This window comes from Platichthys flesus, chromosome 1, assembly GCF_949316205.1.
Source record: "Platichthys flesus chromosome 1, fPlaFle2.1, whole genome shotgun sequence".
NCBI classification, from domain to species: Eukaryota; Metazoa; Chordata; class Actinopteri; order Pleuronectiformes; family Pleuronectidae; genus Platichthys; species Platichthys flesus.
Genome location: NC_084945.1, coordinates 28,478,944 through 28,505,435, shown reverse-complemented (window position 1 = coordinate 28,505,435; position 26,492 = coordinate 28,478,944). Strand labels below are relative to the sequence as shown.

Below are 26,492 nucleotides of genomic sequence, written 5' to 3'. Positions count from 1 at the left end.
AAAGCACAGAATTTTTACACATTATGGGCCTTTTTAACTATAAAATACTTTCAAAGTTTCAGTTGCATTGCACTGTAAAAGTCTGTGAAGTTTTTGGAGGAACTAAAAAGAAGAACAGGGAAGAATAATAATCATAGTGAGTAATAGAAAGCAAATTTAATTGGCTTACTTCCCTTTAAATATACTTAAAAATGTCTTCCAGCAATGATGAAATGTGTTCAGGTATCCTAGGTGAAACACAAAAGGGCAACATAGAAAGAAGAGAGGCATTAACAGAACATTTGTTTTTATTATAACAATCTCTTACAGCAAACACCTGGTCCCACAATGTGCCTCAAACCTGGAGCTATTTGCACTCTCCTGGTCTGCTGCAGCTCACATTCTCTGTGCTGAAGGCAGATCAAACCCAATGGAAGGTGACAAGTGAGAGAAACACTGGCTCTCTGCTCAAAGGACTAACAATCTCTCTTCGCTCTAGACAAGAAGCAGTTCAGATTTAAAATCTTAGTATATGTGGTCTAGTACAGAGTGATGAGAATTCTTAACTGGGTGCACTGCACTATTGAGGTCTTGCAGTGACTTCACCATCAGCATCATATTGAAATGCAGAGGGGTAAATCAGATGATCACTTATTGAGGCTACTTTTTTTTTGTATGACTAAATGTTTTAACTGAGCTTTTTATAGGCAACATATTAGAAACATAAGACAGATGCATACATTTGATGTCTTTGCCTGCTCAGGTAAGCCAATACAAATTTACAAGAACAGAAAATAGCTATGAAAAAACCTGGTTGTGAACAAATGTGTTATCTTTTCTTTTCTTGTCTGATTCCTACAGTTCTTTCTACATCTGCACATGCAGCTATAACACCGTTAAGGTTACGAAAGACCATGGTGATGGTACACACTTCCTCCTGCATTGGCAGAAATGACTGGTATCAGAGATAAACTATGAGGGGCAACAAGGACGTAATCCCCACAAAATATCTTTTGTCGCCATGTGACTTTAGCTCGACCTCGATGATGTCTAAGTGTTGGCTCTGTGAACAGGGCCTCCTACAGTGTATATAATGTTCAGGTTCATTCAGCACAATGTGCCCCATTTGTTTCCCTAATTGGAGCCGGTAACAGTAACCCTCTGCAGACTTAATGTTGACATAAAACTGCTTTAGTGACATATACACAGGCAAATGCTCTTTTCTCCATAACCCCTTTTGAATTGTGTGTGTGTGTGTGTGTGTGTGTGTGTGTGTGTGTGTGTGTGAGAAATCAACCCTAACTTATTTAAAGTTATGATCGAGCCAACTCATTGCACTACATCTTCTTTAACAAATCTGCCATTTCGCAAATATTTTCTGCAGAAAATATCTGAATACTGAACATGAATACTGTTCAGTATAAGTTGGTGGGTCCAAATGAAAAGGACAAAGTAGCTGTGTAGCTTTCTCCCAAACACTAGCGCATAAATGCTTACAATCCACATTACATAATGGTGATTTTTAACAGAAAGGAATACATGAGATTAATGCATTAGCGGAAATTCACACAGAGCTGGGGAAATCAGACTTTTTTGACACACACTTGGTATAGACTTTAACAGAACTTCAAGCTGACTTTACCATATGTCGTCTATTTTTTATTTTATGTATTTATTCATTAATTACAGTATACACTTGTGAACATTGCACTTTTAATTTATTTTTAACTTATTTTAATTGGTAAAACCGCGCATTACTTTATTGCTGTTTGATTAGAAATTGATGGTATTCCCTGTATGTTTGTATATTCCTTAACCTTGGCACAATTCAAAAATAGGGTTCCACCTCAATGGGTTTTCCGAGGTTTTAAATAAATAAATGATAATGACATGGAGATTGGGTTGTGGGTTGTATTTTGACCTCTTTTTTTTTCTTTTTTTTTAACAAAAAACAGGGGACATATTATAAAGATCTCCCCTCAGTCAGAATTATTGATTTACTGTACGTGCTAACAGTGCTGCGAGTAACATTATGTCTGCCGTTAGTATGGCAGCTATGAGAGGTTGTGACGTCACTTGCAGAACGTCAATACTGCGCTGATGTAGAGTTCAGACTATGGGAATTTCTAATCTGTCTAATTTAAGTCGTGGAAAAATGAAAACTACTAGCTGCCTCATGACGAGATCTAGATTTATCAGCAGCCTGGTTGTATCCTGTCACTGGATGGTCACTCTGCAGGTGGTGTACTGGAGTGCATTGTTCATTGATTCATGCATACATATAGTTATCACAGATGACAGAATAAGAAAATAATGTACAGAAACTCAAAAAGAAACTTAGTTTTTAGTTGTCATTATACATTATACTATAATATACATAAATAAATTAAATATATAAATTAAAATCAGTTAAATTACAACAAAGTATCGTTCCTTGCCACACCAACTGTGTAGAAATACAGAGAAATGCATACAAACCCAGTTTTCAAATTACAAAATAGAGCAAAAAACTTATTGCCAAATCAGATCATAGAGACAATCCTAAAGCCCTCCTGAAGGATATTTAGTGATCTGATTGATATTAATTGTATGATAAAAAAAAGTATAAAACACAAAACATTTACAACCATTAAATACTCTAAATGTATCCCAAAAGAGAAACAACTGGTTGTTTTGTTGAGTTCTGCTTTAACAATTCAAATGTAAGTGACGATATATCCAACATTATTTATAAGTAATTTGTATCTGACAATTTACAATAACCTGTTTAGCCATCTACCTCATTTCTACCTCATGTGTTTTCGTCTGACATTCAGTTTGGTAGATAGCATTGCAGAAGGATGACCTTCCCATTCCTAAACCTATCTTTGTAGCTCTGGTTGTTTATCCGACCAATCAAGGCACCAGACCCTCATAAATCACGGTCATACATATCTTGCTGGTACATGGATTTACCATGTTATGGCTGTGTGGCTGTGTACATATATATTTTCTGTTTCATAAATATCAAGGTCAAAGGATTACACTGAAATGCACATTGAATATTTTGTGTAATTTATATACACAGGGGGAAAAATCATATTTGAACATTTCTCAACATAATTGTGTCCAATACCACTGCAGCATTAAAAAAAAAAAAACTGCAGAGATAAATACAATCTTCTCCCGTGAAGATTCATTGTAGTTATCGCAGGGCTGTTGTGTTGAGTTGATGCACATTGTATGGTGGAGGTGTGCAGAGGTCAAAATAATGTTTACTGGGCTCTAAGGAAGTTAAAGTATCGGTTTTCTTTCACATGGAGGTTAAAGGATAAGGCTAGTGTCATGCTGTATCTTTACTATTGTCAAACAAACCCAAGTGCAAGCACAAACCAATGATAAAGTGATCCTACTAACAAGTATTGTGTGTCCGTTTAAAGTATGATATGTCCCTCACGGGGGGGCTGTGGCTCATGAGGTAGATTGAGTTGCTCATTAACATCAGGTGCCCTTTATAGCTGGCTCCTCCAGTCAACTATAAATATTGTAAAGGCTCAACCTCTCTTTGAAATGTGCCTTGAGATTATGGTGTGATCAATTAAAATTGGGTTGAAAAGTGAAAAGTGATGGGTTAAAGTGACCCTAATGTAAAACACTTTGAGTGCTAGTTTAGATTAGAAGAACATGAAAAAATGCATCACATTTATCAACAATTTCATTTTTCTTTTTTCAAAAATGTATTTAAAACTCACACTCTGGTACCAGGTGACATCTTTTTTCATTAACTTGAACTGTGTTCTCTTTTTTAATAACTTAATACCACAAACACTGTCTTGCTGCCAAAAATACTGAATAGATTATGAAATCTGTATTAGTACACCACCGAAAATAGTCACCATCAGTACAATGTTTATTTCTGTTAAAGTAACAGTAGTCTATTAACAGATGGAGTAAAATAAGATAACACATCTTTAGAATTTGATGACAATTAGGTAGAACACCAGCCTAATTTGTTCACCTAACATGTACTACATTATAAATAAGTTTACCAGTTTTTGACTATCTATTGAAGCTAAACTATGGGTCTCCAGGTATGGGAATGGGCTGGGTAAGAGGTGGGCTTGTTAGAGCTTCAATAGTGTTTGCATTTTAAGGCATTTAAGGAGATTGCAGCAATGAATGGATGGAGAAACCCGCTCGGAGAGGGATATTTTTTCTCTTTAGTGTCTTGTGTGGCATGGAGAGCTGGCCTGATAGATAGTGATGTACAAAAGAATACATTTATGGTTTTGGGAAGAGGAGCATGTTTGTGTGTAACTGTTGATGTCTTTTATAATTCAGAAAAAGAAGAAAAAAAAGGCAGCAACATTTAAGTAGCTCCTTAGTGCATGCCTTTCAATGTAAGTAGGCTTACAATCAATACATTCAGTTTGGCTGTGTAGTCATACTGTGTCTGCATTCTCTGTAGAAGTCTATCTCTACTTCGACTAAAGCACTTAAATATATTTCTATTTAGAAAAATGTGTTGAACAAATAGTGTTACTTAAAATGCTCGCTGTGATTGACGGATAAATTCTTACATTCAACTTGATAATTCATAAAAAATAACTTTGATCAAAATACACTGTACAGAAAATATACGAAAAATAAGACATCATATGTTGGCTACATCAACAAATCCTCTTTTATTCTGGGATCAACTGCTGCTGCAGTAGTTTAAGACAGACAATTAAATCAATGAGCTTCCAACTGTCCACACTGTATGACAACACATATATTAATATATTATGCACTTGCTGAATTGATTTCTATGGTAAACTATCTGCCTTCACCATTTTATCGGCAAAAAATACCACAAGAACTAAATGCTGTTGGAAAAGCAAAAAAAACATAAAGTAATCATTTCCCAACATGTTCATGTTGTTGGTAAATCTGCTACACAATTACCTTGTCCACAAACAGACCAGGACGTAAAAGTGTGTCCTCCATCTCAGCACTTTCATGATTTCATGGTGCAAATTGGAACAACGATGACCAGGATCACGGTGCAGGTAGCGGCAGCGATCAGTGCACTGAGCTTACACAGTTTAGCCCTCCTGAACGCTGCCTCTTTTCTCTTGAGCAGTGAGTCATAGCCTGGTGTGTAGATGTCCTCCATCCAGTACTCCACGTTGTTTGGGTTTAAGCACTCCTGCGTCTGATGAAACAGAGGCACAGACAAAGAAACGCAGTTAGAGTACACAAAAACGTGCCCTGATTTTCATGATAGTGTTACAGGGTCAAGACACAGGTGAGGTTCTACAGGAACTGTTTACTGTGTAGGAAACTGTTCAAAAACATTTACACTGAGTTAAGAAGAAATTTGGGCATACAAGAATTTAAATATAGCAAAATGGATGTATATACTGTCAATATATAGACATTGAGAAATGTGAGTCTGATTTAAATGTGCATCTTGCTTGTCATTGCTTGTACAATCAATGAGTAGTGCCTTACATCTCAGCCCATGTATGACCTTTATTTACTATAAAGTCACCACAGGAAGAACAAGCCTGTATTTAAAACAGTATTTTATGACGCTTTGTCACATGAATGCAAATATTTTGCAACACTAACTGTTTCTGCTGCGTTTGAGCGTCTCGCCCACATCCTTATTTAAATGTCATCACTAAAACAGAGATTTAGTGATGATTCCACAGTGCAGATTAAATTATGGTGTATATTCTATGTTCTTGTTCCTAGTAAACTGTGACGTCATTGTTTGGGAAACGATGACGTCACAGTTTACTAGGAACAAGAACATATAAACCTGTTTATATTTGTGGTTAGCATTGGTTTTCGGTTAAATTTAGCATCACTCTACACCAGGGGTCGGCAACCAGCGGCCCTGGACCCGCATGCGGCTCTTCAGCCCCTCTGCAATGGCTCCCTGTACAGTGTTGTGCATTTCGCGCATACTTTTTGCGAGCGGTGAACTTAACGAATCCGTTTTCATATTATGAACGTGAGTGAACATCACGTTCATGTTTAATTTTTTTTAATCATCATCGTATCAGGCTGTCATGAAATACCAGATGCGGTGGAATATGTGTGTGCGTCTGTGTGCTACTAGATAGTGCGCACATACACCGGCCCCGGGGCTCCCCCCTCTCCGCCCCTCTCACTCGCTCAGAGACACAGTGAGATCAGAGCTCGTTCACGTGAAGCAGCCAGTCACTTACTTCACGGCTGCTTCTTAACAGTGGAAACAGTGAAAACACAGAGTTTCTGTGGCCAAACAAACACTGGTGGCAGTGTTACAGACGGCCTCCTTCCGGGGCCTCGCTGCTCCACCCACTTCTCCCTCACCTTGGGATGTTGTTGTTATTCTATAAGGGGCAATACGAGGTTCAGCATCTTGCCCAAGGACACTTTGGCATGCAGATGGGGAAGACTGGGGATCGAACTGCTGACCTTCAGGTTGGAGGACGACCGCTCTACACCTCAGCCACAATTTAAGAGAAATTTCTCATCATCCCCTTGCTCTTACTGATGCTGCAGTATTGCTACCAGTTGCTTCATACACTCCACCACCCCAGCATCCACCTGTAGGCTCCAACTGGGGGTTATAAGTATATGCTTATCACTCCCATCATTCCTGTGTAATCATATGGGGGAGTGATTAAGTTGGAGCCTAGACGCCAAACACTGAACCTGTTCTACTGCTACAATAAACGTTTGAACGTGAATTATTTGACTGAACTAGATTAATGTTACACTGACGTTGTCAGACTCACAATTCTAGTCAGAATGTGAGTCTGAGACCGCTCCATTGGGCTGTGATTATGAGGCGTGTTTCAACTGAACAGGAAATAAAATTCCTCTTCGCTCAATTGGATAGACCTACAACCAATCAGAGCAACGTAGTATGTGACGTATGCTAAGCAACGCATTGTGAGTTATTTACTAACGCCGGGTTCACACCGGACGCTTCAGCGCAGCGCCAAGCCTTAAATTACAGCTGGCTCCCATCCACTCCCATGTTAAAGTTTTGTGCCAGTCACACCGGAGGCTGAAGCACCGCGCTGCGCCAAGGCTGCCTCGCGGTGCTTCAGCCTCCGGTGTGACCGGCACAAAGCCGTGCAGCGATCGTTTCGGCATCGAGTCTATTTTTTGCGCTTGACGCGAGCGTATCGCATCAGGAAACACACTGAAAAACGATTTTAAACTATATTGATGACATATTTTATATGATATAATACTTTGAAGTCCCCTCTGTTGTCCTGTAGTTTTAATTTGACAAATGACATTATTAAATGTCCCCCTCTGCCCATCCACTACAGCCAGACAATCAGTGATACAGATAAAAAGAGAGAGAGAGAGGGGGCTACGTATTCTCCACATAGGCTTGAGTGGATAATACGTAATTTACCCCCGACACCCGACATTTAACGGAGCAAACAGCGAAGTTCTTCAACATTGATGACATTAAATTAATAATTGAAGTGGAGAAGTACAGTGAGTTGTATGATCCTCGGAACATGTTGTATAAAGACAACACCAAGAAAGACAAATGTGTGGACGCTGTTGCTTAATGTTGGAGCAACAAGTAAGTATATGCTTTTAATCTACTGGATCAATGGGTGATATTATTAGCGCTGCCCGGCGGTTCAGCGTCACTTCAGTGTCCGGTTTGAACAGCCAAGCGCCGGCGAGATAGGGATTAGCGCGGTGCTTTGGCGTCGCCTCCACGTTCTCTGTTCCTCTTTCAAAATGAATGCGCTGTCGATGTCTTCTAAAACAGACTCAATGGCAGCATCTACACATCTCAGCTCTCCAGCGGCCGGCATGTTTGGTGAAAACGAATTCAACCCAAGGGCACTTTGATGACGTGGTTGATTCAAAAACCATCATCTGTCCATCATCGTATAAAGCCCGCCCTGACAATCTGATTGTCCCGGTCGGGCATAATTTCTCCTCAACGGAGCGAATCCAGACTGAACTTCCCGACCTAAAATGTTGTCGGCGGGGCTAAGTTTGTCTGGCATCCAGGCTAGATTAATGTGTTTGCCTTGTAAATTGTTTTATTTGAGCCTTGTGGAAAAATGCATTTCTAGTTGCACAGAGGAGGTGCGGCATAGATGTTCGCTGAGTAGGAAGCAGAGGCTGTGGCTTTTCCAGCAGGTTTTTAGACAAGTATCAATGTTCTGCATGGTGAGGGCAAGAGACTGCAGGGTGGTCGTCAGAATATTATCTGAATCTGAAGTGGATGCTGTTCGCGGTGGCAAAGAACCAACAAAGCGGTTTTAGCTCGGGGTCGCTGGATGCATGATCAGGTAGAATCAATGAACAGCCAGCTTGAACCACTAGCTCACAGATCTGAGAAGGAGGCAGGCCTGGAGCTGAGCTTGTGTTTGCTCTGCAAAATGTCTCCTGCGCTGACCACCTGAAAAATTGGAGCTGATCTCTCGGAGCTATAAATCCCCAGGGGTTTCGGACCCCTGGGGATAATTATGTCGGAGTCCGACATCCAGATGAAACTAAATGTTAAAATAAGAAAGGTGAGCGAAAGTATACTAATAAGAGCTGGGGGAATAAAAAATAAACATCAGGAAAAAATCATGTGCAGTGGAAATATACATTATGCTGAAATTATTATGTGACATAGCACAGTAAAGGTAAACTGTCACCTCTCCATGTTCGCCCCAGCAACCAATCTGCTAGTTTTCTTATTATTCCACATTTAAAAACTGACTTTACTGAAGAACATTAAGTGTTCATTGGTATCACGGTGCAAGGAGATGTAAGTGTGCCACCTTGCATGGTCACTGATACACTGCATTACCAGTGTGAGCTTTTAGGGTTAGGGTTACAAATACATCAGAACTAGACAAGGTTTAGTCAGTTAAATGAGGCATGGTATCTGACATGTTTTAATTTTGATAGATTTACTGACACTCACATGATCTCTAAGAAGAAGTGATGCATGGATAGATGGGGGGGGGGGGGGGGGGGGCGCCAGGAGTGAAGCTTGCCTAGAGCGCCAAATGTGCTAGGGCAGGCCCTGTCTGGAGTCACCCTAGGTTTCGCGTTCACACGAGCCACAGTCCAGGGAGCGTCCTCCTTGCTCCCCCTGTGGGCGTCGAGATCGGGAACCATGATTACCACAGTCACACTGGCACTGACCTCTGTGCACCGAAGGAGAATATTTCCATTCACTTAGACCACAATGGATCTAAGTCGTTTATTCTCCTCTGCCATTTGTCTCATGTCCATTCTTCTTTCCTCATTCAGTCGATCTATGGCTTTGAACAAACCACCTCCATCAGTTACCTGCGATAACCCGAGCTTCTTCCAAATCAGTAGCACCCTGCTCATGACATTTAGTTTTCAGGGACGGGTCAAAGTCATGTAGAAATCTGCGGAACGTTTCCTCTCTTGGAGCTACCTCCCCATAGCCTGGGAATGCTTCTTGTTTGCTTATTTCTGCTGCATATGCTTCCAAACACTCACCTAAAGCTCGAGGACAAGCAGAGAGGTTTGCTCTGAACTGTACAATAGGCAGCACTAATCATAGGCTAGAGGAGCTTGAGCTTACCAAAAGTGATCATGGGAATATCGACCAAGCTTTTCGTGAATTATTGATTGTAAGTCAAATTTTTTAGGAACCCCACTCACTCAACCCACAAAAAATCCACCAACCAAACCCGACCAGACCCACAAACCCACAGGTGACTGGTGTTTAAAGTAAGATGTGAGGTAGTGTAAGGTATTTACCTTACAAAGCAGCTATGCTTAGTTTATCCCCTTTACAGCCCCCTTGTGATTCTACTGTAAGTCCAGTACCTGCACGTCCAGGGCTGTGAACTTCTTCCCTTTCTCTCCTGAGTTGCGTTTATACTCTTCGATGGTCCAGGACGGCTGCCCGCGCTTGGCATCTGACAGACTGGTGAGCCTCAGGTCAGTGTACAGGTGACTGCCTTTCACATGGGCCTTGATGGAGGGGTTGAAGGGGTGTGGAGAGAAAACCTGTTCGATAAGGGCCGGGTGGGAGTTGGGGGTCAGGTGGGCCTGGGGAAGCTCATATTGACACTCTTGCTCTGCCTGGAAATGGAGAAAGAGATCACAAAGTTCATTAGGGAAGTTTCCACCTGTCTTTTTATAACCTAATGAGTGTCAGTTGGGTAGCTTGATTTAATTTAGGCCTTATTTTAAGAGATACTTATCGTCAGAGGTGGAATGTAACAAAGTATTTTACTTCGTTACAGTACTTGATACATTTTTTACGTATCTGTACTTTACTTAAGTAAAAAAAATTGTGCATACTTTTTACTTTTACTCCGTTACATTTTGCAGCTATAATCTATACTTTTACTCCACTACATTTCTACAATATGTGTCGTTACTCTTTACATTTTATGAACACAGTTTCGGGAAATACGGATTGCGTTGCTGTTTTGGAAGTTTAAATGCGCACACTTGTCCTTACACCGGAAAAAGACGTTTACACATATATTTATTATAATGATAACAAGTAACGACTTAACCACAAACCTTGTGCCTTTATCAGCCAGGTGTTAAAAAACTTAAAGTAATGCTTTTTCATGCAATGAGGCACACCTGCCATTCAGCGATCTTTTCTGTTTTTCAGGAACTACCTTTCAAAACAAAGTATAAAATTTCTCCTTCCGTCTAAACCATTTAAAAATATTCAGAAGATTCATATTTTGGCTGCCTGACCAATGGTCAAATTTTAATTTCAAGGTCCTTCATTTTAAATTTCTCATTCTAAGATCTGCCTTGTTCTGACCAGTTTTACAGTTGTTTTTCATGTGCCATGTTTCCATTTTTTACACGTTTACAATTAAATAAAAGATATAACATGTCTATTGGTTTGGCTTAATGGTATTAACTTTGCAGATAATCCCTGGTAGATAACTTGTCATCCGCAGAATTGTAAGATAGAGTGTGAACAGTATTACAGAGGGTAAGCACACTATGTACACCAACCTTTCCAATAAACAAATGTTGTTGCTTATACTTATTACTAGTAGTGACATCTGTAGAGGCATGAGTATTACCAGTAGCTATATTTGCTTTCTTTATCAAAATGGCACAGCCTAGACATTGACAGACAACCTATTGCGTGAGTACTTTTACTTTCAATACTTAAAGTAAATTTAAAAGTAAGTACTTTTTACTTTTACATAAGTAGGATTGTTGATGTAGTACTTTTACTTTTACTTAAGTATATATTTTCCTGGAGACTTGTACTTTTACTTAAGTACTAAACTTCAGTACTTCCTCCACCACTGCTTATCGTACATCAAACAGGGCTTATATCTGTGCATTAAGAGGGTTTTTAAATTTCACAACTCTCAGCCACTGTAATACAAGGAGCTTGATATATTACATACAAGAGTGTTTGTTCTTAAGTCATTATTGTCATTAGACACCCGATGGTAATGCTATGTTAAAAAAGTAAAATCCTACTGTGAGATTCTACGGAGAAAAATTCTATAATACATGATGCTAAATAAAATGGCTACATGCTGACATGATTTTCAATTCAGGTTTTGACTTAGGTTTCAACATATCTTATCCTGCATTACTTAGGATACATTTTGTGTAAAAAGATTTGACAGGCCCTCTTCCTGTTTTGATTCTTTTTCCTGGATGATTGACAAATATATAATCATTTTCATTTTAAAACACGTTTTTTTTAAGGACTTGTGTAGTAGCTCTTCAGCTTTGCTGCTGATATATTGTTATTTTCAGGACAGGCTACTCAGAAATGTGCCCAGTGTGAATATGAATGATACAGGTTTTAATTTGTGTTTTTTTTACGTCTATTATTGAGCTTCCATATAACAAGGTATCCACAGACAAAAGACAAGACAGAGAACGAGAAACAATGCTCATGTTTTTTGGTTAATAGGACAATTTTCCTGTTTCGTTAACATCCTGCACATTGCTGGTAGAGACAAAAAAAATCACTGGACACAGTCTAGATTTGCTACAAGCCAAATTTCAGGGAGAATAATAAAGACTGAACTGTACCAAGGTCCTACATGACCATCTGGATAATTCTTTACTAGGAATAAAAGGATGGGGAATGTGCTTGCGTTGATGAGGTCCCTGCCCTTTGTACACTCTGCCCATTGCTAATATAGCTGGGAGTGTTTAGTGAGGTCCATAGATCGGCCCCTCAGAAGTTAGTCACGGCCCTGGAGTAGCGCTGAGAAAATGATCAAACTTGACTAATAGAGGAAGTAAAAGTCGTAACAAGGTTTCTGTATGTGAACCTGCGGAAGGATCATCACTGTTATAGCTGCTCGACTTCGGTTGGCCTAGGCAGCCCGACCAACCTCCAGACGTTTAAGGTCTCGTGCTGCCCCCCCCCCCCCCCCCCCCCCCCCCGACGACACACGGTAGAGGTGTGCCGTGTGTAAAAGCGCCAACCTCCGCTACTCATGCAATGGATGGGGAATGTCTTGCTTCTCCGAATCTGTTCCTATGTCGCTGCTGGTATTTTTCTCTGTATCACAAACTGCAAACTCGCTCAAAGCCATCTTTGACCCTCTCTGTGTTGGTATGTCTTTCACTTTGTGTTGTCATTTGTGGAGGTTGAAACAAGTATCGAGCCAGTTTTGAAAATGTAGGGAGTAAAAGTAAAGTAATCAGGAAGATAAATACGTATACTAGTACAGTAACGGAGTATTTTACTTCATTACCTCCCACCTTTGCAATACAGGGTTACAGACCTTGTCAAAGTTCTTCAGGGAGTCTCTCAGAGAAAACCTTAATTTCTCCAGCTTAGATCATGCAGAACCTCTTTGATCCAGCGATCATAAGATGGGTGGCAATGTTCTTCCAGTTTAGAAGAATTAGATGCCTGGCCAGCATGCTGCAGAAGGCAATGGCATGTTTTACTTCAGTTGAGAGTTCTTTGTTAGGTGGGATACCAAATAAGGCAGAGAGGGGATCTGGATAAACCACAATATTATAAGCCCTATGAATGTGTTAAATACTTTAGACCAAACTTTTTTCCAGTTTGGGCATGACCAAAACATGTGCACCAGGTTGGTTGGGGACTGTCAACATTTGTTACGGGCATCTCTGAAATTGGTATAAACTTAGATAATCTTTGATTAGTGTAATGAATTCTCTGTATGAGTTTGCATTGAATCAGCCCACGCTGGGCATAGATGGAGGTGTTGTGGACTAGCTCAAGAATCTGGCCCCACTTGCCATATTTTATGTTGAGCCAAAAAATCTTGCTCTAATGCTTCCCTAGTTTGAGGGGGAAAGACTGATATGATAGAGTCCATGGTGAAATATTGCCTCTCTGTTTGGGATTCACTGTAAAAAGAGTTTCAATAAACGTTTTTGGGAAGAGAATCAGAAGATGGGGATACCGAATCTGAACAATATGTCTAATTTGAAAACAATGAAAGAGGTCAGATATTGGAAGCTGAAATTTAAAACCCAAGTCAGTGAATGACATGTTGATATACATGTCATTAATTGACATTATTCACTGAGGCAGAATCAATTGTAGACTGCTTGAAATTGTGATTATGGAATACGGGTCAAAATTAGAGAGGCCCTGCAGGCCAAAATGCTTTCTAAACTGCAACCAGATTTTAAGAGACTGAGTGACTACTGGAATAGTGTTGACAACATCAAGTTGAGAGCACAGCCATGACCGCAGAGAGATCAAAGTGGAAGAAACGTCTGTGAATAAACTTCAATGAAAACAACACATCCAGTGCAGCCCTACGTAATACCATGACTTAAAACCCTATTTGTACAATACAGTATGCTTTTAAAGCTATGGAAATTATATTTATTGGATATTTTAAGCCTTAGTAATGTAAAAACAAACATTTTATGTGAAGCAAAAACATAACAAAAATCACTCTTTTAATCATGGCAGTATACTTTACATAGCCCTGTTGCTGCTATGCAGTTGTTCATTATTCACCTGAAGGTTGTGACCTTTGCTGCTACTGTTTAGGGGAAGTCTTCATGATCTTTCCCTAATGTGCTGAGCTTAATATTTCTTTCTGGGAAGACAAGGTCAGAGCCCAGCCATTGCTACACATATTTCACATAAAAATTTGACTCTTTCCTGTATCACAGCATTTGTTTTATTTGCATTTCAACCAGGTAATAATTTGCAAGGCCAATACCAGTAATACCTATAATATACTATTTTATAAGATAATAAATGTATACCTTAAAAGCTGAAAAAAAAGGTGTTGGGGGGGGGGGGGGGGGGGGAGCTGCCATATAACAACGAAATGGTGGTTCGATGTGGGACCATCGAATATTTTTACCTGGTAACCCGGATGTTTCATCTGAACATCAGCAGTTGAATATTATACTTTGACAAACTTCAGTGGAAATAAATACGAATGCATAATTTCAATTTAAACAAATTCAGTGCTAGAAATCCAAAGGCTTTAAAATTCAAAAATCTGATGAGATTGATTTACTTCCATAGTTTTATTTCATTTTTTTTCCAACCCATAATGGATGTGCAAGCGAAATTACTTGATATGGTAAAAGAATATCTGATATAAAATCAGATCTGGCACACATAAGACCATGTTCACAATTTGTGCATCTCTATCAATCTGTCCATGTGCTGATAAATACCATATAATAAACCACAGTTGTATAGGGTTTGAGTACTGTTTATCACTCAATTTAACTTGTTCTTTTACTTTATGGTAAATGGTAAATGGATATGTATTTATATAGCGCTTTTCTGGTCTTGATGACCACTCAAAGCGCTTTACACTACAGTTTCACATTCACCCATTCACACACACATTCATACAGTGCATCTACTTGCAGCACTTTTGTTATACTATAGGGGCCATTCAGGGTTCAGCATCTTGCCCAAGGACACTTCGGCATGCAGATGGTTCAGACTGGGGATCAAACCGCCGACCTTCAGGTTGGAGGACGACCACTCTACCCCTCAGCCACAGCCGCCCACATGTATGAAATCTCATTGAATGGTTTACTGCAAAGACAAGCCTTTTACGATCTTACATACTGGAATATCAAGACCATTACTTATCCAACACAGATTAAATCAATTTCCCGGGAGTAGTTTGGTCTAATAGTGCTCTCCCTCTCATGAATTTTAATTCTCCTGTCTGAGCAACAAACACAAAATGAAGAGTAAAGCATTCCTAAAGACCCAGTATTGATTGTATTAATCACATAATACATTCAAGCAGCTGCCATCAATACAGACCACAGTGAGAAACATCCATCTCCACAGTCAATGAATGTTACACTAGTGTGCGTTTGATGTGTATCATTTGTCTAAAGTGACTCCCAGTTTCACTCTCAGCCATCAGCCTTTGTTAATTGGATGGCTGTGCAGTGAAGTCTTTAGAGAGACTGCAGTGTGATACAGTAGTTTACCAAAGCAGGCCATTCGTGACTCATGAACAGTCCTCACTTAATACCCAAAACTACAGTGGCTCTGAGAGCTCAACGCACAGCAACTTAAGAAAACACATGCAAGTGGACAAAACACAAGCAAAGTAAGAAAACATCTTCACAACACAACACAGTACAGAAACACCCAGGCTCCTAGCAGTCTGGGTGGGAGCTCACACGGAGTTGTCAATGGTGATATTCAGGTCATGGGTGAAAGACTCTTTCCCTGGAAGGAAAAGTAGTTCAGTCTTGTCAAGGTTCATTTTCAGGTGGTGTGCAGACTACCACTGAGAGATGTCAGTACGACAAGCAGAGATTTGTGCTGCTATTTAGTTGACACATTTATCCAAAGCGACTGACAATTAGTACATTCTACATCAATGAGGGGCCATTTTTCCATGAGTTTTCAGCATCTTGACCGAGGACAATTTAACATGGGCTGAGATTCAAGGCGCTGACCTTCTGATTCGATGACAACTGCTCTACCCCTCAGCCACAGAATAGGTACCAGATGGGAGCATTTGTATCTGAAATATTTGGGAGGAAGTGGAGGCATGATTAAATTATTATCCTGGTTAACATTCAAATTAACTGGCATGATCTTTCTTCCTCTAATGATTGAATGTACTTTGTAGTGTAAACCTCATTTCATCAAAGAGCCAACCAGAGTGGATCATCAATCTTCATCTTCGTTTGATTGAATACTAATCACTAATACTGAAAAGATATCTATATATGGTGGTATGTCTGATTGTTTAACTGATCATTATCATATTTTATGTCTGGAAAAATGTTCATTCCAACTCGTCCTCCATAGTATATATTAGACTAGGATGATGTGCAAATATCAATATAGATTATTTTATTCCAGTTTATAACTCGTATTAATTGTGATAGATGCCAGCATCATAAGCTACCAACCTTCAGCCCCCCACTCCATTAATGACCTGTGTCTGGCCAACCAGCTGAACGAGTTCTATTATCATTTTGAAAGACAATTGGACCGAACGGACACAACCCCACAACAACCAGCCCCCATCCAAGAGCATCACCAACACCAGCTCAGCAGGGGTCCGTGACTCTCCACACCTGCCCACCACAGTGCCCCATTGCCCCTTCACCAAAGTGTCACCCCTTTCCATCCTCGATAGGGACGTTAATAAACTCTTCAGGAGACAGAACATCCACAAAGCAGCCGGACCTGACTGTTTCTCCATCCAGGCTGAAACACTGTAACGATCATGTCTCCAGTGTTCAAACCTTTTTAAACGTCACTGGAGACATGTCAGGTGCCAGCCCGATTCAAATCACCCACCATCATCCCAGAAAACCAAGGACAACAGCATTTAATGACTACAGACCCTACACAGACAGCAAAGACTTAAGTGCATCACTTGCTCCACGAGAAGGTGATCAGCTGCAACTTGCCCTTTCTACAGCACCTGTGCGTCTCCAGGACTCTGGGGTGTCAAGCTAACATTCTGGCTGGACTCTTATAGACACTTCCCCCTGGCAGGACACTGCAGGCCATCAGGACCAAAACCGCATGCCAGACATACAGTTTCATCCTGATTGCTGGTGGCCTCATCAATAAGGCCTGGGACCCTTTTGCTGAACTGCACTGATGTCCCTGCCAGTGACTTTTTAAAATATAACAATAACTGTACATTTTGCATAATCCCTCCTGTTTATAGTATGTATTTGTATATGAAAAAAATCGTTTCCTATTTTTATATTTTCTATATATATAGTTGTATATATCTATATTCAAATTCCTTTTATGTGTCAACGGCCAATAAACCCCAATTCTGATTACGATTTTTCAATGTCAGGTGACGTCACTACGGCTGCTAGCCACTGTCTGCTAATTTTCAACTGAGCTAACCATCTAAGACGTTTTCACTCACATATCTGAAAAATAATATGGTTTGTTGTTCGGCTGATTGTCCTGACGGTGAAGTTAAAGACATCTGTGCTGCAGTTTCTGTGATAACTAATAAACAGTATTTTATTTATTAGCAGGTATCGTGTCTCTTTACCTGGCTTGTTAGCTTATCTTCGCTAATCGCCAGCTAATGAATTAGCCTCCAGGCAAGATACCAGCAGTAATGATGATGCTAGAAGGTGCAAATGATTGTCCACTACAGTTATTAAACCGACATAAGTTGCTCCACATGTCAGATAGAAGTGTTAGAGTTTCTAGTGATAATACTTTAAAACTTTACGGCACTGTGTGTGTATCAGCTAACAGCCCTCAGCTGGTACTGGTATTAAGACTCTGGTACAGGAGGAGCTGCTCTCTGAGCCACCTCCATGCCAACATACCACAACAAACTCAGATTATTATTCTGCAGAAACTGATTTACTGTGATAGACTAAAGATTGAATATTTAAAGTCACATCTGCATTTTAAGAGCAGCTTATTAAAGCAGCATTACTTCTCCTAAAGCCCTTTATTCAGAGTATTGACTAGAAATGACACAGAGAGAACCTAAGGCTGATGACCAAATTTCAAAGCTGAGGTGAAGTGATAATGATGATGAACTTTTAAGTAATAAACGTGTATTTCCTTAACAGGTTAAAACATGAGGTGGATAGGAATGCTGGTTATACGAGCCTGTATCATTTGTGAAACATTATATAGTTCCTATCAAATGTAACTTGCACATTTAGCTCATTAATATTAACATGTTAAAATAACTATCAAGTGACAAGCAAAAACACGACTCTTTACCGAAGTGATGTGAAACTGAGACTGAAGTGGTTAACTTGCTTTTAATTGTTCATTAGGCATGTTAAATAAATCGTAAATTACCACAAATGACTTTTTGTGCATGTTAGCATATGTTGTATGATTATGATATTAGATAAATCACTTAAGTTCGTTTCTCCTCTCTGGCCATATATGAGTTAGCCAAGTCCGGCACTGGCGAGATGGCGCCAAGTGCAACGCCCACTGAGTCTCAAATTCATTCTTAAGAAACCAATGGGTGACGTCAAGGACACTACGTCCATCTTTTTATACAGTCTGTAAAACCAAAAGAGGTAATGCATAATCCAACCACTATGGAGGACTGTTTTGATGTGTCTTGAACCTATGCAGGTCTCCCATATCACAATAGATATTCATAGGCAAGGGGCAACTGGACACCAGTAAATGCTAAAATCCCCATAGGTGTTTCTACACATCTTAAGGCACAAATTAAATAATTAAAAACGTTTATGATTTACATCTATAAAGTATACCATGTCTCTACATAGACAGGGTCTTCAGAAAGTATTCATTCTGCTTCACCTTTTGCACAATTTGTATTACAGATTTGGTTTTGGATGGATGGAAATGGTATTTTTTTTCTAATCAATCTACACTAGATCTAAATATTTTTACGGCATTTTTTTTGCTCAAAATCAAATGTATTAAAAGTCAAAAGTATGTGGAGCCTTAACTCAGTAATTGGTAGAAGCCCATTTAGTAGTAATTATATCTTTGAGTCTTCTTGGTTCACATGACTTGGTTAAGAAACTGGATCTGAGCAGTTAATCAAATTGCTTCCTAAACAGATCCTCTGAAGCTCCATAAGACTGGATGTGAGCTGCAACTTCAGTTCTCTCCACAGATGTACTGTGAGGATTTAAACCTGGGCTTTGGCTTGGTCAAACAAGAACAGTCAGAGACTTATCCTGAAGCCACTTTAGTGTTGTCTTGACTGTTTGCTTTGGATCATTACTCATTAGTTGTGCTGAAAAGAAAACAGTCACCCCAGTTTCAGTTATTTACTTGATTATGCATACTCTAAGAAAAGTTTAGATGGTTCTAAACTAGTTCCCTTACAAACATTTTGAGGTCACTGTGCTCCTGAGAACACTGAAAGCTTTATTAATGGTTTTATTTACTTCCCCTGATCTATGCCTCGCCAAAATTGTAGCAGCTTAATCTAAAAAGAGTTACTTAGAGCTCATGGCTTTTGTCATAACATGCAGTGACTTGTTGGACCACTCAAGCCTCAGCAGCTGATGTTGTGTTCAGTTCAATTGTTGCAGTAAAACGTGTTTATCATTTGTGAAAAACAATACAACATCAGGATTCCAACAGAACTGAATAGAATTCAGCTACTGCCTGTAACATTTAAACATTTCTATCCCTAAAATTAACTTTGCCACAGATGGACTCCAAACAAGTTCGAGACACATTTCAAGAATATCCATCGGCCACAAGTTAGAGTTTACAGAAGGTCTGAATATTCTGTAAATGATTATTTATTACATCACACATTTCAATGGTATCTATTTGAAATTAAATGTGTGTTAAGGTGAAGGGTTCTGAAATTCACATGAATAATTGCTGAACCGCTGCTGAATAGGCTTTATAATAACTTATGAGGGTTGTTGTAACCTATGATGTCAGGTTGTAACCTTTGATGTCATACAGGTTGTAGTTTCTCAGGGTTTTACTTTAACTGTGGGGGGGAAAAGGTTGTCATTATAGTGTTTTGGGGTTGTGAAAAAATGGAAAATGGCAGAAACTGTTTCTTGTTTAGCATAGGGTGACCATGTATGTGTAACAAAAGAGTGTAAAGGTGCTTTGCACCCATCTGCAGGTGCATATTTCTTTCTTGATAATGAGCCTTAAAATAACAGCCAAATACTGCACCACTGACCTCTGACAAGGTTTTTTGCTGGTTATTCACTTACCACTGTTTCAAGAAAGCGATCCAACAATAATGCTCATGACCACACCTCATTTTAAGACCAATATGCCCTTGGGTGCTCGCTGGCACTGGATGAGAAAATCCAAAAAGCGTCACTCTAAAACTAGGAAACACTTGAATCGCATCAGGTGCCGCTTCTCATCATTTAGTTAATTATTAAGATGAGGTCTGTTTGCCGTTTGAGGTTGGTAAACATTTAATGGATGTTTTAGCAGGCCACCGATGTGGACAAGATTTCTCCCAGTGCTTCCAATAACCAGTCTGACTATAACAAGTGGGTCAGTGAGTTTGTGTGTGTGAGAGAGATAGAGAGAGAGAGAAAGAGAGCAACAGCAGTGCAACGAGCAATTCATCCTGTTCTAAAATGAAGCAACAGATCAAAACACTGAGTTAGAGATGTTTTATGTGCAAATCGTTCCTATCATTATGAAACTTTGCCACAGATAGGTATCAGTGATCCCTCTTTGAGTTACAATAAAACCTGATTTGTACTGCCCCGGGTAAGGTAGTCAACCGAAAAGGGGTTTGTAAAAACAAACAATACTTTCCTAACCTTAAGCCCTGCCATGATTAATAAACTAAATCTACTTATTGCAAGTCTTGTCGCCTTTGAGGCTGGGGGGTCAATGTAAAGATGTGTGCTAAATCTAAACAGCTCACTGCATCCCATATTTTCAGACCAAGGCAACCCTTAAAGGGGACACATCCTACACGTTAATTTGGGTATCTGGCATGTCTACCAAAAACTCATGAAAAAAACAACTCCCGCGATTTGTTGTGTTCCTCTATGTCAGAAACGATACGCTAGAGTGCATTGAATTGGATTACGACCCGAATTGACGTCACGGTCTCGCTACATGGCCTTGGCGTGTTTTTTTGACCAAAAAATGTTACAGACATTTCATTAAGACCCCAAGGAACCATTTCAATGGTAAAATGGGCATACGATGTGCCCTTTAAAAAACTATACCAGTGTGATATATATTGAGGTGTTTCTGCATAGGTATCCACCACCACGAAACTCAAATACACATTCAAAAGCACCTAAAAGTGACATAATTTATTAAAACTTTATCTTGAGTACAAACATAAACCATTTATCTTGATTTTTGAGCATTTAAAAAAATTGTCTGTACCTCTTTGGCTTTCCGGTGTCTGTCCTTGCCATCTCTAACCTTGTCATTGGTCTTGTCTCCAGGGTGGCAGGAGTAGGACACTGTCCTCCAGTCCCGTGGAGAGTTAGTGATGCTGGCAACCTTTGACTCAGTGGCGCTGTTCTCCTCATCGAGTGAGCGGGATGACCTCCTGGTGAGCATACTCTTCTTCAGAGCTTTTACCCTGAGGCTGCCACTGTTACTCCCATCCGAGCAGCACCACTCCCCCAGGGGGCCATTGTCCACTTTGATATTGTGGCCGGTGGTGTGGCACTGGAAAGTGTGAGGTGAGAGAGTGGCATTGAGATGTTGTTGTGTGCATGGGTGAGACTTGTCAGGGGTTGTATTACACCCAGATGCAGACACCGTCTCTCTTTGCCTTCCATTAGCCCCGGGCTCCTGGATCTTCTCGTCCAGCTTGTTGAGCTTGGAGAGGACCTGGGAGATCTCACTGCGGACCCCCGACAGAGACTCCAGCTTCTTCTCAATATCACCAATCCTCATCACCAGTTTGCACACACTCGACTTAAGTTCATCGTCTGTGTTTTCCAGTGAATTGAAGAGGCGGTCCAGCTTGGACTTGGCTAGTCTGACCGTGTTGCGCTCAGGGGAGCTGTCACCTTCCGACTTCAGTGTTAGCTGAGAAAGAGACCCAGTGCTGTTGTAGCATGATGACTGTACAACTCCCAGAGAGTCACAAACACTCATGTCATCCAGAAAACGAAAAATGTCACTTATGTCGTCACTAACAATCTCAGAGTCCTCATCAGATTGTTTGAAGGCTTGTCTCTCTCTGTCACGGTATTTAACTGGTTGTTCCTTCACCTTCTTCCGCTCAGCCTGCTCAGTTTGAGTCCCAATACTAGAGGAGCTGTCCCCTCCCTGAAAGGATGGACTGTTCATATTTTTGTTCCTAAATCTTTTGGTTGCCTCTCTTTTGTCCATGCCCACTGGCCCGCTTCCTATCATTGTTACATCTTTGTTTTTTATTCCATTTATTTTCTTTGCAAAAGCAGAAGGGGAAGATACCACATTTTCCTTCAGGGTCTGAAAATGTTGCTCATTGTCTGTGCAGATGATGCTGATAGTGCGATGGTGGTTGTCTTTTAGTGGTTTGCTGTTCAGAAACGACCTCTCAAAGTCTGGAGGCCCCTCTTCTGTATTGAGACTAAGGCTCTTCACTGGCCACGCCGGCTGCTTTCTTGCTTTGTTATTGTGCTTCCGGCTGCTGACGAACTCAGAGTTGGTGGTCGGACCAAAGTACGTGGACGCCTGTAGGTCGTCCAGGCTCTCGTGCTTCACCCTCTGTCGGCCCTGGAGAGGGGAGTTAAGTGTGGGCTCGAAATAGGGGTTGTTGTAAGGCAGTTCAAAGCTGTGGTTGAAGAAAGTGGCAGGCTTGTGCAGCTCCCTCCTGTGGTAGCCATGAGCAGCCTTACTGTCCTGTTTGCTCTCAGTGGTGACGACCTACAACGAAATCCACACAGGGTTAACACAAGAATTTGCCTACAGAATGATCAAAATTTAGAATGATTACAGATTTTAACGAAACTACGAGGCCCTCCATTTTTTTTAATTTTTTTTTATAAATGGATGGGTTTATTAAAGGAACAAAAAAATAAAGAAATGACTGACAGATTGTCAATGAAGATTTTTTTTTAGCACTGAGTAAATAGGATAAAGTGCGGGTTAGGGGAAGGTGTTGGTTACTAATCAAAGAGGAATTGTACATTGACCAACATGCTACATGCTGTCGCTTCCTTGTTTTCAGTCTGTTCAGCATATCTCTTTATCATATTGTTTTCCCTGCAGCAGTGAAAATTGACCAGGTTCATGTATTTATAAGAACTTATGTATATTTTTAAGGTAGTAGTACTCTGAAGCTTCCATTTTATGTTAGTTTACACTCCTTTCTACGCTACTCCATTAATCTCATAGCTGTCTGTGCTGGTGAATTTGAAAATCAAGATTTTACTTACGAAGCGATAGACTGAGGCATTGTTATAAATTAACCTAGACAACAGCCACCTCTTCCAACAAATAAAATTCTTCTGGAGCCACAAAAAATATTTAATAAAGCACAGCTTATAAAGTTTTATTTATAGTTATACTCAGTGTTGTACTTAAAATTAACAAGTTCAAAGCTACGGTAATGAAGATGAAAATGAACTAAGACATAGTTCATTTAATCACATTTTTTAACTTAGTTCACGGTTCCAAAAATGAACAAGTTCACTTTCATTTGTTCCATTTTTTATTGGGCTGATTGAGGTAAATAACATACGATCATGTGTTTGGTTATGAATCGAAGGTGTCGGATCATGTCTGTGTGTCGCTCTGCTCATTTTAACACTGAGTCCTGAATGTGAGTGTCACATCTCTTGTTATACTAAGCACAAAATGTGGATCAGTCATTATTCATGATGTTTAAATGCAGCCTCATAAACTCTGGAATCAAACGAACACTAAATTACTACATGTATTGTTCAGGTCCTGATAACTAGTCATTAGTAATTATTAGATACAGTGAGAGCAGAGTGGAGGAGGACACAGAAACTCCAGCTTGGTAAAAGCTTGTGCGCTGTCTGGGACCACACACACAAACACACACACACACACACACACCTACACTTTATCTCGCTCCTGGTATTTCACATGATGGCCTGATACGATGATTTAAAAAATGTGAACGTGAACCTCTCTTACTCTCGCTGTCTGTCTGCTTGTGTGCTTGTAGTGAAGGGGCTGAGGGCAAAATTTGATCATGTTAGGGGATATATCTGGGAAATTTAAACTCCAGCACAACAGCAGGGAGATTGGGATGCATATTTGATTATTTCTATCGTAAAAAATATGACATATATATATCGTTTAAAATCATTTTTCAGTGTGTTTCCTGGAGCGATAAGCTCATGTCGAGCGGAAAATTGGATCTGACGCCGAAACCATCGGTGCAGAGTGTGAGGTGCCCTCTGCGCTGTGCCATGCATCGTAGCCAATGTGAACATCCCAGTTGAGTAACGTGGGGGGTTTTCGCTTCCGGTGTGAACCCGTCAAGTCTCAAAACTTTAGACAAATCCCAGCTCCACTCCACTGCTTCACCTAAATTCCATATCAGTGTATATATCTGAAAACGGTTCATCAAATGGTCTTATCGTATCTCTCAACTGAAGGTCTTGTATTGTTAACATTGTTATTTAAGTAACAGATGATTTTATAGCCGAGATTAATAACATATAAAAACCAGTTCATACTGCAATACTGCACTCAAGGTATTTCTATGAATGTTATTCCAGGTGAAACTAACTGTGCTGTCAGTCAGCTCAAACTAATCAATGTTTATTGAGTTTAGTCACATACTAAGCAGAAATGTTAATAGATGTCCTTTGAAAAATTATGTTCAGCTGCATTTGAGAATAAATATCTTTACTTTATATATCATTTGAATACACTGAAAGAATAACTTAAAAACTGACTAGTATACTTTATATAAGGAATCTATAGCCCTCTCTCTCTCTTTATTAGATCTTTCAACAAGATCCTACAAAATCAAACCTGTGGTGAGACGGTCATGAAGTTGTGGAAGTCCTGTTTAAAGATATTTCTCTTCTGGACACAGGAGTGAACAGTGAAAGGCTCTGGATGGCGAATCTGCTGCAAAGACTCCTGGTCGGTCGTGGACTCGCTGTCGATGTCCATGGGAAAGTATGTCCTCTGCATTTCACATGGTGGAGAGGGCGGACTGCTGCTTCGATACTGGGGCAAATGGTGAAGTTTGTCCAGAGAGGCTGCTCTACATTTCAGGTCCTTGCTGACCCCAAGAAGGAGGTTGGGGTCTGAGGTGGGAATAAACGGCTGACAGTTATTGCACTCCGATCGTTTCGGGCAGGGAGAGGCAGTCTGACCCACAGGGTGCGGCTGAGGGGAACTATGGTGATGGTGGTGGTGTTGGTGGTGGTGGTGTCCATCCCTGGGGGGATCGATGTGCTTGTAACTAGCCCCTCTGTCACAGTCCTGATACTTATACGCATCATTGTCAGAGCTGCACAACTCTACCGACTTGTTCTTGTGGAACTTGGGCCTGTGCACTACAGGGAGATTGTCCTTGGCTATGCCTCCATTCATTTGAATCAAGTTGAACATGGTGACAATATCTGCAGCCACTATGAGCTTCTTGGATTGCGGGTCCTCTACAGAGCACCGCATCTTGTCCTTGAAGAGTGTGGCTGGGAACGCAGGATCCAGACAAGCTGTGTAGAAGAGCAGGCTGCGGAGCTTGACCAGGTGCACCAGGTCAAAGCGGGCACACAGGGACTTGCACAGGTCCTGGTAGGACATGGTGTTGTGCTTAGTGTCCAGCTCCTCCAGGATCCGGATCAGGAATTGAGAGTACTCTGGGAGGGGGTCCATGGCTGCTGGGTGGCAGGAACAGGCCTACAAAACAGGTCCTACCTCCAGAGAAGCTTTGTACCTGCAAACAACACATTTCAATGAAATCATTTTTAATCAACATTTTGTTATCACACAATATAACTCACAAAATCACACACCAGCAGGTGCCAGGCACAATCAAAATGGCTCGTACTCGGCCAGAAAAGATGGGTACTATAATCGACATCCAAAACAACGGAATGTCCTGCACCTCATGACGGTAGCAGCGGCCCGGTCTTGCCGTCAGTAAGAGCAGCTGACGAGCATCTGCCACAGCAAGGCACCTTTCACTTTTATATCCCAGTCGTAGCCTATTTGTGCGCCGTCACTCACCCGGAGAGTCTTTGGTGAATCATCTGATCAGCTGGGCGCAGCACCGCATCTTCTCGCCACAGAGCCAACAGATGCCAGCCGAGCACAATCACAAATCCTGTGGTTCCGCAGCGCGCAACCCCGCACACATAAGCACGCAAGCATCCACAGCGCTGCATATACGCGAACTTTAGCGCATCCAACTATCCCTCCGTCTGCACGAGAAAAAAAGCAAAACGCAAACCAAGCACTGCACAGTGCATCCTCACACACACAAGTGGATGCTGGTGAAATGTGTCCGGGTGATGTTGCACATGGATCCGTGCTCCCGGTCAAACCGAGCGGGGGGAGTCTGTCTCCGTTGCCCGACGCTCTCGTCTCCCTCCTGGACAGCTCTCATTTGCGGTGGAGACGCTGTCCGGGCACTGGAGATGTCAAGTCTAAAAGATCAGACGCGATCACTACCGGTATTTGCTTTCAAAATAAG

At 40.7% G+C, this 26,492-nt stretch overlaps 1 protein-coding gene across 1 annotated transcript; it reads right to left on the bottom strand.

The window, feature by feature from the left end:
• Nucleotides 1-308: 308 nt before the first annotated feature.
• Nucleotides 309-25,719, bottom strand: minar1 (membrane integral NOTCH2 associated receptor 1). Its single transcript, XM_062390707.1, has 4 exons — nt 24,818-25,719; nt 21,248-22,729; nt 9,784-10,029; nt 309-5,155 (listed from the first exon to the last, which is right to left on the bottom strand). Exons 1-4 carry the CDS (start codon nt 25,670-25,672, stop codon nt 4,958-4,960), a joined length of 2,781 nt encoding a protein of 926 aa, XP_062246691.1. The 5' UTR covers nt 25,673-25,719; the 3' UTR covers nt 309-4,957.
• Between the last annotated feature and the right edge of the window lie 773 nt (nt 25,720-26,492).